Source organism: Saccostrea echinata, unplaced genomic scaffold (genome assembly GCF_033153115.1).
Source record: "Saccostrea echinata isolate AGI-Se365-2 ecotype Australia unplaced genomic scaffold, CSIRO_AGI_Sech_v1 ptg000025l, whole genome shotgun sequence".
Lineage (NCBI taxonomy): Eukaryota > Metazoa > Mollusca > Bivalvia > Ostreida > Ostreidae > Saccostrea > Saccostrea echinata.
The window spans coordinates 5,085,719-5,103,548 of record NW_026889774.1 but is presented as its reverse complement, the minus strand read 5'-3'; the positions used below and the strand labels follow the sequence as shown (position 1 = coordinate 5,103,548).

Genomic DNA, 17,830 nt, shown 5'->3' with positions numbered 1-17,830 from the left:
GTTGGTGGGGAGAATATGGAAGGATCGTGCATAATATATTCGTGCATAAAATTATTGCATAAAATATGACTCGATATATATGTATATATTGTTCCCATAAAAGATGAAAGAAGAAATAATTGTAAACTTACTTTTATATTTTTCTATGATTCGTCATTATCATTTATGTGTTCTCGAATTTTAATTGTATGATATAACAGAGGGAAAAATATGGCGACGAAGGTGCACGTGTGTTTGTTTTCATTTTGTATTGTGGATTTGTAATTCGCTTAAGCATTTTTTTGTGTTAAAATATTCATTTTGTAATTACGTATTATATTGTTTAACATTATTTTACATTGGGTTATTTCTTTATAAGAGTTAATCTTGAATAGAAATTGAAATGTTTACAAACCCAAAGTGCAAGTGAGCTACAATTTAGACCACCTGAGCTTAACAGGTCTGGTACTAGATTTAGCTACGTAGGTTGAATTACCTACATAGCTTTATTTACCCACCTGAAGTATCTTAAATAGCTACTAAATCAAACTTATTTCTTAAATTAGTTTTTTTCCCCAGAAAGTGCAGAAAAATGCACTTTGATGCAATGATAATCTTCAACTTTGAACTCATCTGAAAACAATTCATTAAAAAATCCCTCTTGGAGATGTGTCTTTTTCTGCGCAATTTCAATCAAAGTTCTTAAAGTTTTGGAGCTATATACAACAGTTAATTTGTGACCAAACAGTTACTTCTTGAATGAAATAACAAAGAAAACCATTTCTGGTTAACATGAGCACAAAGCGAAGTAATCATACTTATCCAGGCCTCATCGCACACAAGGAAGTGTACAGTTACTCAAACAATGGCAATACATCTTTTCCTTAAAAGTGTTCAAAAAGCAATGTTAAAACTATCTCTGTTTTGGACATGTTGGATTGCTTTTTAAATAATACCTAGAATAAATATTAGTAATTTACTTGCGATTTTTTGTCTTTTTAAAATAAAAAGCAAAATTGTGAAATGTTGCCTTGAAGTAGCTAAATAAAGCTACCTGAGGTAGGTAAATAAAGATACGGTAGGTAATTTTAGCTACATAGCTAAATATACTAATTGTACTGGACCTGCTTAAAGCTCAAGTGAGCTTTTCTGTTCACCTGTTGTCCGGCATCCGTCTGTAAACCTTTCACATTGTCAACTTATTCTCAAGAACCACTGGGCCAATTTTCACCAAAGTTGGCACAAAACATCCTTGAATAAATGTAGTCCGAAATCTCTGACGTTTTCTAAGCTTTTTTCACAATTTTGATATTTTACTTGCCAGGAAATCATCAGAACCGACGCCATTACAAAAACTTTAAATTTTGCCGTCTCCAACTGGAGTTGATTTTCGATACTTGTGAACAGATTTAAATGCCGAACTCACAACTTATCAGTAGCACAATGCTTTTAGTACTCACCAATATCAATGAAAAGAAAACAACACTCCACATTTCAATACAGGATTTGCAAGATTTTAAAATGCACAAAATGAAAACAAAACAGTCTGATAAAATGTTTTCATTGGATTGTATATTTTATAAACGAACCATAAAAACAATGTTGGTGAGTACTAAAACAATTGTTCTACTGATAAGTTGTAAGTTTGACATTTAATTCGGTTTGCAATTATTGAAAATAAACCCAAGAATGCTGCCTCCGGATTGAGGCGGCAAATTCCCAGTTTTCGTAATTGCTCCGGTTCTGATGTTTTCCTGGCACGTAAAATATCAAAATCGTGAAAAAAAACCTGGAAAACATCAGATATTTTGGACTATGGTAAAGGGATTCTTAAATTTTTCGAATGAAGGACTTAGTCCGCTTCCAAGGAGAGATGATCAAGAAAAGGCAAAATTAGGGTGAGGTCGTTAAAAAATCTAGTCAAGATTCACTTGTCCAGAAAAGGTGAAACTCGTGGGGGTAAGGTACGGCCACAATAAGGGATCAATGTATATAAGAAAGTCTTTAAAAGAACCACTGGACTAGATAATTATGTTGAAAGTTATGTGGAAGCTACCTGAGGAAATGTAGATTCTAAATTGTTCAAATCATGGACCCTGGAGGTACATGTAGGGCCACAATAAATCACCAAAGTATTACATTGAAATATATAAGAAAAATCTTTAAATATCTTCTTCTCAAGAATCACCCTGCATTATTAAAGATGAAACTTATGTGAAGTCTTCCTTAGGAAGTGTATATTCTGACATTGAAAAATCTTCAGAAATTTCTTTTAGAAAAGCAAGTCCATGATTAGTCATTTTTGTATGGAAGCATTCTTGAGTAGTGTAGATTCAAATTTGTTCAATTCTTGACCCTGGTGGTGAGGCCACAATATGAGATCAAAGTTTTACATAGGAATGTACAACAGGGCCATGGTGACAGGTGCTCACTGTGGTCCATGGGCCTCTTGTTGTATCTTAAGACAGTGTGTCAATTTCCTTAATCTTGCTAGAAAAGTCACATATCAAGGGGAAATAATAAGGATGCAGTGACCATAGGATTGGATTCAAAGATCAAGAATCTGCTGCATTTCAGCATTTGAACATAATAGTTGATGTTTACATAGTTATATTGATGGAAATAACTCCTAAAAACTTTTTCTCAGAGTTATGAAATGCAAAAATTATAAGAATATCATATTAATTCTTAATAATTGTAATAAAGTGTAGATTCAAGTTCAAATCATACTTTGTGACAATCAAGTGCAGTATATGTATTTGTTGTGATTTCTGAATTCTTATCTATGCCTTTTTTTTCCTCAGACATTAGATGATGAGAAACCCAAAGATTTGAAGTTTAATGATTTGGTGGTTGATATTTCATTCCATCCAAACCGTGAGGTGATTGCTGCAGGACACATAGGAGGAAATGTAACAATGTAAATGACAATTTATAAACCAAAAAAAATCATGTTTGTTTAATATTTAGATGATATCTTTTACATGCTCTCGTACTTTCAAATACTTCTGTTCAGGTATGAACATATTCTCTTTTAAATATATGTCTTCAAATTGATGAATTGAGGAAAGCCATGTTTAATCATGTCCTTCTTTAGAGAGAATAACCTTGTGCAGTTTAAAAACAAATCAGTGATTATAATTTTGTTTTTTTGATCAGATTGTAAATAGAAAGGTTTATGTAGTATGGCTGATTGTCATATACATTATGAATGTTACTTTAACAGTCACACTTACTCCAACACTGAAGACAGTAATGAATTGATGAACTTAGAACATCACAAGAAAGCCTGCCGAGCTGTTAGATTCTCCAGCGATGGACTCCATCTCTACACAGCATCCAAAGATAAATCCATACAAGTTGTAGATCTTAACACAGGAGCAGTCAAACATAAAATCAAAGCTGCTCACAGGTAAACACTAGTCTCTGATCTTAACACAGGAGCAGTCAAACATAAAATCAAAACTGCTCACAGGTAAACACTAGTCTCTGATCTTAACACAGGAGCAGTCAAACATTAAATCAAAGCTGCTCACAGGTAAACACTAGACTCTGATCCTAACACAGGAGCAGTCAAACATAAAATCAAAACTGCTCACAGGTAAACACTAGTCTCTGATCCTAACACAGGAGCAGTCAAACATAAAATCAAAGCTGCTCACAGGTAAACACTAGACTCTGATCCTAACACAGGAGCAGTCAAACATAAAATCAAAGCTGCTCACAGGTAAACACTAGACTCTGATCCTAACACAGGAGCAGTCAAACATAAAATCAAAACTGCTCACAGGTAAACACTAGACTCTGATCCTAACACAGGAGCAGTCCAACATAAAATCAAAACTGCTCACAGGTAAACACTAGACTCTGATCCTAACACAGGAGCAGTCAAACATAAAATCAAAACTGCTCACAGGTAAACACTAGTCTCTGATCTTAACACAGGAGCAGTCAAACATTAAATCAAAGCTGCTCACAGGTAAACACTAGACTCTGATCCTAACACAGGAGCAGTCAAACATAAAATCAAAACTGCTCACAGGTAAACACTAGTCTCTGATCTTAACACAGGAGCAGTCAAACATTAAATCAAAGCTGGTCATAGGTAAACACTAGTCTCTGATCTTAACACAGGAGCAGTCAAACATTAAATCAAAGCTGCTCACAGGTAAACACTAGTCTCTGATCTTAACACAGGAGCAGTCAAATATAAAATCAAAGCTGTTCATACTAGTTCTCATATGTGAACACAGGAGCTGTCAAATAGCACTACTCTCTTATTTTGCTGCTAGTGAACCTAGCATGGTGAAGAAAAAGTCATGGCCAATTGCCTCCCTTGAGGGAACTACATGTATTTGAAGTCAGTCTTTTGCCTTTTTAGGGCTATTACTTGTCAGGTTGAGAAAACAAAAACCTTCATGGCCATTGTCTGTGGAGACAAGTACAAAATCCTAATCATTCTTCTTTATGGTGCTTTACCTGTCCCCAAAGACATCAGGATAAATGCTTCAGTATTTCAGGGATTTTTTAAAAAACTCAATTTTAGTTTGTTTATGAACGGATGTTGTAGAAGTGAGCACTTGATCCTCTATAAATATAAAATAGGTGTATTCTTGACTTGTTAAGAAAAATTAAATGTGTTTCATGAGTTCATAACTTTTTCCTGTTAATTTACTGTTACTTACAGTTAAAATTGAACAACAACAAAAATACATGGGATGTGCTTTTTTTATTACATTTATTTTACACAGTTAATTTTTAAATACTAGTATATTAGCTGATATATGCCATGCTCATGGCAGTGTTGTAATTCTAAAGCTAAATAATGATGAATAAATGACATACATCTTAAAAAAGTAAATGGTTTCTTATTTAAAAATCCAGCAGATTTCTAAATGGCCTAGAACTTCATTTCATTCTATAGTGGCTAGTTGTCTGCTTTAAAATTTTATATCAGAATTAATGCACTTACTCACCACCACTTGTCCTATGATACACTGTGATATTCTGAGGACAGCCGTATCCTGGCTATGTGGTCACCTTATACAATATACCACTAAAGTCCCTCAAACTCCGTAGTATGATAAATTATAAAACAATCTACTGAGGTAATATTGCTAAAATGTAATGTCCAGGGCAGAAAGAAGTCAAAATGTTTTAAAAACCATTAAGGGGGAGAAGGGGCATTTTCATCTGCTAAATCACATTGGGTTCCCTCCCCTGCACCTAGAATAGGAAGACCACATGAAGTACATATTCCTTTTTCTCACCCTACAGGACAAAAATATTTAAAATTGTAAGCTTTTTAAAAAAAAAATGAACGTTAAAGCTTATGGGGATTTTATTTTTAATTTTATGTCCCTGTGCATTACAGTTCACCTATATACAGTCTACTGGTAACTGGAGAAAACTTTCTAGCTTCAGGAGATGATGATGGCTGTTTAAAGGTAATATTTTTAGAACCAGATCAGTTTCTTGCAAGAAGATCCTTTTTACCTGTTTTTAGCTCACCTGAGCTGAAAGCTCAAGTGAACTTTTCTGATCACTTGTTGTCCGTCTGTCTGTCCGTCCGTCCGTCTGTAAACTTTTCACATTCTCAACTTCTTCTCAAGAACCACTGGGCCAATTTTAACCAAACTTAGTACAAAGTATCCTTGGGTAAAGGGGAGTGTAAATTGTTAAAATAAAGGGCCAAGTCCCCTTACAAGGGGAGATAATCAAGAAAAGACAAAAATAGGGTGGGGTCATTAAAAAATCTTCTTCTCAAGAACCACTGGGCCAGAAAAGCTGAAACTTATGTGGAAGCATCCTGGGATAGTGTAGATTCTAAATTGTTCAAATCATGACCCCCGGGGGTAGGGCGGGGCCACAATAGGGAATCCAAGTTTTACATTGAAATACATAAGAAAAATCTTTAAAAATCTTCTTCTCAAGAACCACTGGGCCAGAAAAGCTGAAACTTATATGGAAGCATCCTGGGGTAGTGTAGATTCTAAATTGTTCAAATCATGACCCTAGGGGGTAGGGCGGGGCCACAATAGGGAATCCAAGTTTTACATTGAAATACATAAGAAAAATCTTTAAAAATCTTCTTTTCAAGAACCACTGGGCCAGAAAAGCTGAAACTTATATGGAAGCATCCTGGGGTAGTGTAGAATCTAAATTGTTCAAATCATGACCCCCGGGGGGGGGGGGGGGGATAGGGCGGGGCCACAATAGGGAATCCAAGTTTTAAAATCTTCTTTTCAAGAACCACTGGGCCAGAAAAGCTGAAACTTATATGGAAGCATCTTGGGGTAGTGTAGAATCTAAATTGTTCAAATCATGACCCCCAGGGATAGGGCGGGGCCACAATAGGGAATCCAAATTTTACATTGAAATATATAGGAAAAATCTGAAAAAATCTTCTTCTCAAGAACCACTGGGCCAGAAAAGCTGAAACTTATATGGAAGCATCCTGGGGTAGTGTAGATTATAAATTGTTCAAATTTTGACCCCCGTGGGTAGGGCGGGGCCACAGTAGGTATATTAAAAGGGGGGAAATCTGGTAAAGAACAGCATGGCCAAAGTTACTCAGGTGAGCGATGTGGCCCATGGGCCTCTTGTTGTTCTTTACAATACATACTACATACCTGCCTACCAAAAATTAATTTTTCTCCTAGTTTTCTATCAATTTGTCTGTAAGATTCCACCTTTTGTCATTTTGAGACAGAAAAGTTTAGCAACTTCACCTTGGAACACATTCACTTTTCATTAAAATGATATGTGGACAACTTGAAGTCCAAAATATTTCCATAACTTCTATGTTTGTGACTCTTTGTCTTGACATTTACATGTATGTGTTTCTACTCATTGTTATTTGAATGTTTTTAAACTGTATGTCACTATTAATCATTATGAAAAGCATTTGACTGATGAAGAGTTATTATGAATAATTTTAAAACTGAAAATTTTGGAAATCTGGAGATCTGCCGTTCAAATCTTAGATTGTTCGTTGGGATCAGAAATTAGGGTAAATCCGGAAAGTAGGCAGGTCTGAAACTACATGTATGTCAATTATACACCATTCTGGATAAGAAATTGATTAATTTACAATTATTTATTTTTACTTTAGAAATTGTTATTCAAGTGTTATTCAGTTTTATTTTTTCCAATTATCCAAGATAGAAACATTTTTATTTGAATTTCATGCTACATCATAATGTAAGTTCAGGGTCCTTTACATTGATGACAGACCTGAATATTTTGTGATTTTCCTAGAACAGCTGTGGGACATTAGAACTAAGACAGCTGTGATGGATATGAAGGAGAATGATGATTATATCAGTGATCTGGCCATAGATAACCAACAGAAAATCTTACTGGCTACAAGGTCAGTGTTCTTACACAGGGATCACAGAGGTTATATGTTAGCATGTTTATAAGAGTTATTTCATAGAATCATAAATTAAGAGCACAAAGTTTCATAAAGACAATCCTGTGATATATTCCAGATACTTATATTTAGTATATGTAACTTGTGAATACATGTACATGTCTATTTTATACTATTCAGAATCAAAATGGAAGCTTCTGATTATCAAGCTGATTGATGAAAAGTATAGAATTATAGTTATTTAAAAAGATAACATGAATAATAACAGGTACAATATATCTTCTTTACTTTTTTTGTATCCATTATTTTTTTAGTGGGGATGGTACTTTGACAGCATTCAATGTCAGAAGAAAAAGAATGGAAATCCAGTCAGAACTGTTTGATTCTGAGCTTCTGTCCTTGTCAGTAGTGAAGGTGGGCATTTTTTCTATGTTTTCTTAGTACAATGTATGGTGAACTAGAGTGAACTTGGTGCATGGGTAGAAAAATCTGCTGATAAAGAACAGAGGTGCCGTAGTTACTGGCCCATGGGCCTCTTGTTTAAACTGGGTGTCAAAGGTCAACTGTTTCATGGATCTTCCATTAATGTAACACATGGATGTATGGAAATACATGTATATACAAACTTTCACTCACATATACATGTATAAACAAGAAGATGATTAATGTGACATGCTTATTACTTAACTCTAGGGTAACCAGAAAGTTTTGTGTGGGACATCTGAGGGTGTCATTAATATTTTCAACTGGGGAGAGTGGGGGAATATTAGTGACAGATTTCCAGGCCATCCTCTGTCTATAGACTGCATGGTTCCCATTACAAGTGACATTGTCTGCACGGGTTCCAGTGATGGAATTGTGAGGTAAATTGATAAATTAACTGGAAGATTAAAGGCTCTGTACTACCTCTTATGTACAAAGTTAAAATAATGTATGTCCATGAAAATAATGAAAATGTTTGTATTGTATTTAGTTCATTATTTCTTTTCAGTTTAACTTTGATACTGTTCAGGAAATTTTTGCATGATCCATCTATAGCTAAAATTTTCACTTGAATATTCAGGCAAATACACAGATTTCAATGTATGACTTGTTTTGACCTATTTTTTTTCTTGTCCCTGACAATTGGTTATATCTATTCCTACCCTACAGACCCTCCCCGTCCTCCCCCAACCCTACTCCTGTCTTTGAAAAGAGAGGAACTTTGATACTGTTTTTTCTTCAAAGAATTCATTATAAGCAATTTGTCATTGACAGTTGTTTTCATTTCAAATCAATCTGAAGGTCAGCTTTGTTCCAGGTTAGGCAAGATGTATGTAATTTTGTAAATCAAGTATTTATTTATTCAGTATTTAACATGTTGACTTGCACAGTATTAAATTCACCTTTTTCAGAGCAGTTCACATCCTCCCAAACAGATTCCTGGGTGTGGTGGGGGAGCATGATGAATTTCCTGTGGAAAATCTAAGTCTTTCTCATGATAAGACAATACTGGCAAGTTGTTCACATGATCAGACTATTAAATTCTGGAGAGTTGACAATCTTAAAAAAGAAAAAGTAAACACAAGGAAAAGGGCCAAGAAATCTAACAAACCTAAGTATTTGGCTCCTAAAGATGACTTTTTTGCTGGACTTGCAGAGGGGGAATCCTCCACCAAAGATAGTGAAAAGAAAGATGATTCCGATTCAGATGATGATGAAGATAGTGATGATGATGATGATGAATAAAATTTGTATTTACAAAATATCTTACAATTTGTTATTTTTAAATATGTAATCTTTTGATGTAAACTTTATTTCTGTCGTAGTTGTGGATACTGGATTTTCAGGATTATATTCTAATCCAGGTCTGATGAATGTTTTGAAGATAAGGATCTACAAATGGAAGGAAGTTGAAAGAGTTTTAATATATAATTAGGATATAAAGTTTCTTACTAATGAATATCATTACAAATATAATTATTTTCAATATCTGTAGCTGAGCTCAGGGAGGAATAAAACTCACAGGGACACACATGTCCTTGCATATGATGTACAAAATATTTGAAAAGTTTGGGCAGGGATAATCTACAAAGTGTAAACATACCCTTATCAGTTTTTCTAAGTACAGTTGAACTTCTTGAACATCAATATCTCAAATATCATGAAGAGAGTTTGAAGTCCAAATCACTTTTTTCTTTCTGATTTTTACCTTCAATATCTCAAACTCTTGGATATTTTGAAGTTTTTACCCATTGAACTCGAGATAATGAAGTTGACTGTAGTTATAAATCATGTTTCTTTCACTTGAAAGCTGACTTGTACTCTGATCATATATTTGATACATGTTTTCATTTTATTTGAGAATTCGTGAGGACATGAACTACGATGCTTCACGCCAGAATATTTCATGAAGCACGTTAACTTCCCTTCCTAGCAGAACAAAGAAGTTTTGTGTTTGTGGCATGAGTTTCATTATTTTTTCTTTTTTGGAAAACTTGCAACTAAGAAATTTCATTTAATAGAGTTACGTATACTTTTGAATAATATTCCAGTATTCTTCACTTTACTAGCTACATGTAGCAAGCTAGAACATGCCATGGAAGAAGGTTCTTTACATTTTTTACAGGTAAAGGTTTGCTTAGGCTTTCAGTGTTTTTAATTCTTAAATGATAGACTATAATTAATAAAAGAAATTGTAACTCCATAGCAAGACAAAATGCATTATGTATGATTTTCATCCATCATGTATATTTTCTATCCTGAACCTTTTGCAAGATTTCGACACCTGGACAACTTGGCCGATTCATACCTCATCTAGCTATGAAGGTGACAGAATCATCTGAGGTTTATAGAATGACCTGGATAAACTACATGTACAATGTACTTTCCTTCAAATATTACTCTTCCTGACAATTTATTATTTCTTTAAGGGAGTCTAAAGTTCCTTAAAATATGGGGTTCTTCATAAGAATCACCCTGTCCATCTGTCTGTTTGTGCAATTGTCTTAGGTCATTAAATTACTTTGTATTTTAGAAACAACTTAACATACAGTTGCAGATCCAGGACTCTTCAAAAGGGGGGGGGGGGGGGCAACCAGTTGGGGGGTCTTGGATGGGGGCCCATGGGGCGAAGCCCCTTGTAGCTCGCAGGTTTTAGGGGTTTTATGGAACAGTTTTTTGACTTATTAGGCCATACTTCATGTATGATTAATGCAATATCCCACAACAAAATATGATTTATTAATCTTATGTATATTTTTTATCACAAAGGGGGGGGGGGGGGGCACCCCCTCTAAATCTGCCAGTGATAATTTTTTTTTAATATGACTATAAGGATGTGTCATGGTTCATTCTGTCATTCAGGCAAGTCCAAAATCACTGGCAGAAAAAACCCATATGATTGTGCCCATGACAAAAGGGCCCTTATGGCAATTTTTACACATTTTAAGTTTTTCATGGATTTTAATAGAGCAAGGTTAGAAGTTGCCAAATCTGAATTTTTATGGCCCTACGTCAACTCTAAGTAGGTTTTTTCTTCATTTATATCAATGATACTTTAACAGGTAAACAATGACGTCATGTTACTTTCGCACCAACGTCAAAAGTTTTCAGAGTGAACATGACTTTCACTTTGCATTGTAATGTTACTGCGGTAATAAATGTATGTTAATGAGCATTTCCAGAAATATTTTTGAGTCATTGTCTCTTTTAATAATTGTATAATATGATAATAAATAGTTGTATTAACTATTATCCATCATGCAGTGGTGTATAGAATTATGAGTGTTTGTTCGTTTGTTTGTTTTACATTTCACTATGCTGGAATGTCAGGAAAACCCGAGAAGCAAGCGGCTTCTGTTCAATATCAATTTATTCTCTCAAAACCAAAGTATTTATCTCGTGTAATAATCGTTTGAGAAACCTGTAGAATTCATTCGAAAATCATCTCATTTTAAGCATGGCTCTCGATAGGACAAGATGTCATGTATGATTAATGCAATATCCCACAAAATATGATTTATTAATCTTATGTATATTTTTTATCACAAAGGGGGGGGGGGGGCACCCCCTCTAAATCTGCCAGTGATAATTTTTTTTTAATATGACTATAAGGATGTGTCATGGTTCATTCTGTCATTCAGGCAAGTCCAAAATCACTGGCAGAAAAAACCCATAATTATAATTCTTGTCAGGACCATAAGTTTCTTAGGTCATTGGAAAAAACATTGGAAGTCAAACATCATACAAACATTGCTTATGACCTGAAAGTATCAAAGAACTAAGGTCATTCAAATTTAATCACTTTAAAAAAGAATTATAAATCTTGCAAGTCCATAGGTTTACCTAATACAATGATTGCTTTCGACCTTGACCTTGACCCAAGGTCATTTTGAGAAAGTTCAAGGTTACTAGCTGAAAAAAATATGAGTATATACAGGGATTCTACTTATTGACTGACCTTGTTTTATTTTCGTTCCTATCCTGGGTTATCCCTCAACTTTTGACTCTTTAAATTATTGTTATTTCGTTTAGACCTTTAGTGGCTACCGTACATTTTTAAACTAAACAGAGTGCGCATGTTCATTTTCTTGTTACATCCAATATTTGACAACTACTAAACTTTGTGAAGCAAAATATCTACGCTGTTGTCGTTCATTTATAAGTAAGTATTAATCACCACCGAAACAAAATATTAGTTTACTTAAAATAAGTTTTCATAACTGATAAAACATGTAAAAGGTACATACCTGTGTTAATTGTTTTCCGCCTACTTTCGTTTTGACCAAGTTAAAGGTATTCTGAAACCTGCACTGTATACATGTACATCAAATGCATTATTTGGGGCCGTTCATTTACGATCAACCGATAAAATCAATGAAAAAGTGCATCTAGTCCGAAGTATCTGACGTTTTCCAGTCTTTTTCACGATTTTGATATTTTACGGCACGTAAAATATCAAAATCGTGAAAAAAGACTGGAAAACATCAGATAAATATCAAAATCGTGAAAAAAGCCTGGAAAACGTCAGATACTTCGGACTAAGGTGCATCTAGACGAGTTGTTCTGTCGTAAACATAAATCTTGTAACAAGTGACTAGGACCATCATGATCTGTATATATTGATCAGTATACATATATAACATGTATAAATATATATATAAATATATATATGTATATATAACCTCTATATGTATCCAAATTCAGCTGATTGTAATGTCATAAACTTAATATTGCATTTAACTACAAGACATCCTTGAAATTGAGAAACAGACATGTAAAAGTCTCATTGCACAATATTTACAATTGATGAATCATTTTGCATTCCTGATCAAGATAATGTTTTTTTTTTCATGTATTTCTTTCTCTCTTTCTAAATCCGGGTCCTCTTGAGCTTAAACATTATTAAACAGTACATACAACTGTACAACTATTTACATATGAAATATAATGTAGACAAAAAGTGACTGATAACACTGAATTATATGCAAGATATACAAGAGGTACATGGGCCACAATGATCGCCTGAGTTACCTTTGCCCTGTACATGTTGTTCTACAGAGGAGTTTTAAAAGATATTTTTCCAAGAAAAAAATTTGACCCCATATTGTGGCATCAGCATAAGCCCCAAGGAAAAGGGTTTAATCAAACTTGAATCCATATAATTTGGGGATGCCTCATTATCAATAAGACTAACAAAGCCTTTCTGTGAACATTTTTCTGCTGTACACATGCCTTTCTCTATCCAGAGTTGTCTTCCGCTACGCTCACAACACCTCTGTCAACGTTCGTACAAGATTCTTGTACAAATTTTTAATGGTGAAAATTTGAAATTTAAATAGTAATTGATTATTGTAATTATCGATAAAGATGATGATTCATCATTTATTTTAAATCTGTAATCCCTCAAAACGACTTGTTTTCAAAGTTTTAAGGGAACTATTTTGCAGAGTAAAATTAAAATCTTAATTAAAAAATCCTTTTAAGGTTTAATAAATTAAAACAAATAATGTTTTCCAATAAGAAATATAATTAATAACGAATATTAATACAACTTTTATTCATTTACAATTTTCCCAAGAATCTTGTATAACAAGCATTGACAGAGGTGTATGTGGGAGCGTAGCGGGAACGACAACTCTGGATAGAGAATGGTACACATGCACTACATTTGTGTAACAATTGATACCCAAATTTAGTCAAATCCTTACCCTAAGGTCTATCATTTAAAGAAAAAAAATTGAATCAACACAACTTAATGTTTGCATATCAATATGGTATACATGATTTACATGTATCATGTTGTAAATTTTGAATTTACTAGGTGGAGGTAGCTGCAAAATTTACAGCATAGTTATCATGTTGTAAATTTTGCATTTACCTCCACCTAATAAGTTCAAAATTTACAACATGATAATAGCCCTGCTGCTCTTGATGATGCATTTTTATGTCAAACTCTAATCCCCCTGAGTCTACACTATGTCAGAAAGCTGTGGCTCAGTGGTTCCTAGAAAGAGATTTTTTTTAAATCACCCCCTATTTTTTGTCTTTCCATGATTATCTCCCCATTGAAAGAGGACATGGCCCTTCATTCGAGCAAACCTGAATCCTCATCACTCAAGGGTACTCTGAGCAAAGTTTGGTTGATATTTACCTAGTGGTTCTATAGAAAAAAGGGTGAATTTGTAAAGATTACGACTACAACATTGATTACAATGACAGAACACGGACAAATTTCGATTGAGGTTGTGGCTCAGGTGAGCTAAAAACGAACAGTATAAGATTTTCAATTGCTAAAAAATATTACTGGCACCTTCATGTATATATTTCAACCTCTACATGGACACTAAATAATGAGCCTTCAGTCAATATGGTAATGTAATATACACAAAAATATGTGTTATTTTTGAAGTGTCTAGTCTCTCCCCCTTTTCTTTTCTTAATAAATATACACTAACTTAAACTAATTTAAGGAAACATAAAACCATATTACCATGCCTTTTCAAAATTACCGGTAATGAATTAAAAGGAAAGAAAGAAATAGGGCGAAAATGCACAAAAAAGTTTAGGCCTTACTAGTTACTGATTTCTACAGAATACAATATTTCTTTTTTTTAAAATAAATTTGATTTTTCTTTATTTTTTCTGCAGGGGGAAAGAGAACAAAAATGGCATGTGCCCAAGAAGACCGTCTTATGACAGCGGCCATAGATTTTGGCACGACATATTCGGGCTACTGCTTTTCATTTCGGCATGACTTTGAGACTGATCCTCTCAAAGTATCAGCTAATACGTGGACTGCGGGCACAGCGGGCCTCGTTTCCCTGAAGACCCCCACTACGGTGCTACTAGACGGAGATGGGGAATTGGTCGCATTCGGTTACGAAGCAGAAGATCGCTACTCCGAGCTTGCAGACGAACAGGAACACGCAGATTATTACTATTTTAGAAGATTCAAAATGACGCTGTTCAATTCATCCTCTGTAAGTTGTTGATAATATTTTGTGATTCAGTTATTTCCTTCCTTCCTTGATCCGATATGGCAAAGATCGAATAAAAAAAATTTAATATACACAAAGATTTTGTCTTCAAGTTCACATCTTGAGGGGGACAAACTCAAGCTATTTACAATCCACTAAAATATTTTTTGAAAAATTTTAAAAATCCAGTTTAATTTGTATAATGTATCATTACCTTTTTCACAATCTAACGTTAAAACAACGCTTTCATTGGAATCCCGCAATACATTCTTTTTCCTGCCATTTTTTTTCCTGAAATTTTTTTTTCTTCACTCCCTGAAATTTCTTTTAGAGATCCTCTTGCTTGATAAATCAAGGAGACACACGGCTAGGCATGTCATGAAAGAAAATGTCAAAATTCAAACTTTTGTTTGTTTTTTTTTGCCAGAGAAAAAGAAACTGTGCAATGAAGCTGTCAAAAGCCCCAATTCTGAAGATTGTTAATTATATAACATGCATGTACCATTCGTAAACGATGTGCTTTTCTACCTGCCGTTTTCTATAGCTCTTTGGTCGTTCATTCCAATTTCTCCAGACCATCGAACTACAAATTGCAGTTATAGTTCTGTAATTTTCAGTAGCGCTAGACAAAAGTTGGCAAAAATAAGTTTCGTACACTACAATTTACAGAAGTCTCTGCATTTTTACGTTGGAGTTTTTCTTCTAATTGTGAAAAAAAAATGAATCCAAAAAAGTTAGGTAAGAAATATCGATTTTTAGAAATGAAGTTTGTTGATATATTTGTTCTTTTACATTTTGACATAATGTTGGACTATCTAAGTATCACTTCCTATAAGTTCTTAATTTCGGAAAAGAATAGATTCCAGCTAGTGAAGTGGCTATTATCCTCTAAATGGATGGGTGTGAATATAAAAATTAGAACATATTTTCGTATTCACTTTCAAAAGTTTCATACGAGGAGGGGGGGGGGGGGGGGAGGGGGTTGTTCCACACCAACTGGAACAAACGTCGGACTCCGAAGGTTTTGAAAGCACAAAAAATTTACCCTAAATTGCTATTTTGTGGGTGGGGGTGGTGTGGTGTGTGAGAGATTCTTTTCTAATTCTATGTACACTTTTCATCATGCTGATGTATGGCTCTCCTTACCATATTACAAGGGATCCGTATTTTTGGAAAGGGGGGGGGGTTGATATTTTTTGTAAATTTAATAACTCAATCCTTTGCAAATAAAACAGATCGCTGTGTTGTATTTTGAATAACAAGTTTCGTACCAATTTTATGCCACTGTTTTTTTTTTTAATTTTAACTTTGGGTTAATCCTTTTACCTGATCAATACAGAGGACTCACTGCGGGTGTGACCGGTGGATAGGGGATGCATACCCCTCCTAGGCACCTGATCCAACCTGTGATTTTCTAAGTTTTTTTTTTTTGCCTTGTTCAGAATTTGTATTGTTTAAAGAATTATGAGATCGACCAAGTTCATTAGCTTCACCTTTTTAACTTATCCCGGGGTGGGGGGTGGGGTGGGGGGTCCCACTCTAGATCCGGGCATGCAATCACATCGTAAAATTGAGACTTAGAACATGACAATAAGGTAAAAAAGTAAAAGTTTAATTTTCTGACTACATTTGGTGTTCACGAAGTTACATCCTGCCTCCACAAAGACGATGTCATTTGAAATGCAACGAAAAAGACATAGGAAACTTCCAACAACATCGAAACATATTTATTCCCTATTATCGTGATTATAAAAATGAATTTTTACTAATAAATTAATAAATAATATGAAGTCCGCCCACGTCTTGATCATTGACAGAAAAGAGAGCACGTATCTCCTATATAATTGTACATGTACTAGTATATGATAAAACACGAATGTGCATTCCATTCACCTTATCAGTCTGTGTCTGGAATATAAAGTCATTATGTTAAGAAATTGAGTTATTGCATCAAAAGGCTCAACTGAAACAGACAGAAACTATCTTGACATACTGGCCTAGGCTTGTTCTTTGATTGAATTGCTCAAGACTTCCGTAACCATCTTGATCCTGACCGAGTATGACCTAAACTAAAATATTGATTGTTTGCCCTTAGCCGTCTGACCCTTGAAAATTAAACTAGTCAAAATAGTTTATTCCTCTGTTCATTAAAATTTTATATTTTTTATATGAATTTGGGGATCCAAGTGTGAACAAAGTGATTCTTTTCAGAGGCTGACAAGAGACACGATGTTGAAGGACATGACAGGAGGAAAACAGATGAAAGCCATAACTGTCTTTGCCCACGCCATTCGCTATCTCAAGGATCATATGTTGAAAACTTTAGACCAACGAGGGGCTGGGATCAAAGCAAGGGACATCAACTGGGTCCTGACAGTGCCCGCTATCTGGGACGACCCCTCAAAACAGTTCATGCGGGAGGCTGCTGAAGAGGTAGTCTTTATAGCAAGATTTTCAGGAGGCAAAGCCATAAAAAAGAAAACAAATGCGAGGAAATACTTGTCATAAATGGAATTTACTTAGTTCATATTTTCACGTTTAATGTAGTTTAATAATTATTACTCAAAAAACAACTATTGTAATGAAAATAATTAATAATGCACAGTGTAATGGTTGAGCATTGCGAATTTAAAAGAAGTGGTGAGTGGCTGGAAAACGTTTTTGCAGCAAATCCAGGATTAAAACCATCATTTTAACTGTGTTAAATATTTGGTATTGGTGCGTAATTTTTTCCACCTTTTTTCCGTTTAGGCTGGTATAAATCGAGTGCAGTTAATGATAGCTCTAGAACCTGAGGCAGCTTCTTTGTTTTGTAAATATCTCCCTATAGAGAAGCTACAGGGCGCTGAGGGTGGAATCAGTGCTTTCAAACCTGGCAGTCGATACCTTGTTTTAGATGCTGGTGGTAAGCTATTGCTTCTGTGGAAGATATAGAAAGTCCACAAAAATTAACTCTGCAGAAATGAGTTTAATATGTGAATATATGGATACCAGAATGAAATCTAGTCAAATCCCC

General features: G+C 34.5%; 2 protein-coding genes across 3 annotated transcripts in view; both read left to right on the top strand.

Moving 5' to 3' along the window:
• LOC133191907 (heat shock 70 kDa protein 12A-like) overlaps positions 1 to 17,830 on the top strand; it is a 72,347-nt gene that overhangs the window by 52,516 nt on the left and 2,001 nt on the right. Inside the window, exons 1-4 of one of the 2 annotated variants that reach the window (XM_061327657.1) lie at positions 11,949 to 11,999; positions 14,486 to 14,817; positions 17,026 to 17,247; positions 17,566 to 17,719. In XM_061327657.1, the coding sequence (XP_061183641.1) occupies positions 14,503 to 14,817; positions 17,026 to 17,247; positions 17,566 to 17,719 (691 nt within the window). In that variant the 5' untranslated portion in view covers positions 11,949 to 11,999; positions 14,486 to 14,502. Of the gene's footprint in view, positions 1 to 11,948; positions 12,000 to 14,485; positions 14,818 to 17,025; positions 17,248 to 17,565; positions 17,720 to 17,830 lie in introns of those variants that run through there. The other variant, XM_061327658.1, reaches the window with a different exon arrangement.
• Positions 211 to 9,099, top strand: LOC133192827 (WD repeat-containing protein 55-like). Its single transcript, XM_061328834.1, has 8 exons — positions 211 to 228; positions 2,784 to 2,899; positions 3,206 to 3,391; positions 5,354 to 5,426; positions 7,245 to 7,351; positions 7,669 to 7,768; positions 8,048 to 8,217; positions 8,749 to 9,099. Exons 1-8 carry the CDS (start codon positions 211 to 213, stop codon positions 9,080 to 9,082), a joined length of 1,104 nt encoding a protein of 367 aa, XP_061184818.1. The 3' UTR covers positions 9,083 to 9,099.

Coding starts and splice junctions, on each gene's coding strand:
- LOC133192827 (XM_061328834.1), top strand. Junction 5,427..7,244: donor ATGATGATGGCTGTTTAAAG/GTAATATTTTTA, acceptor TTCCTAGAACAG/CTGTGGGACATTAGAACTAA. Junction 7,352..7,668: donor AAAATCTTACTGGCTACAAG/GTCAGTGTTCTT, acceptor TTATTTTTTTAG/TGGGGATGGTACTTTGACAG.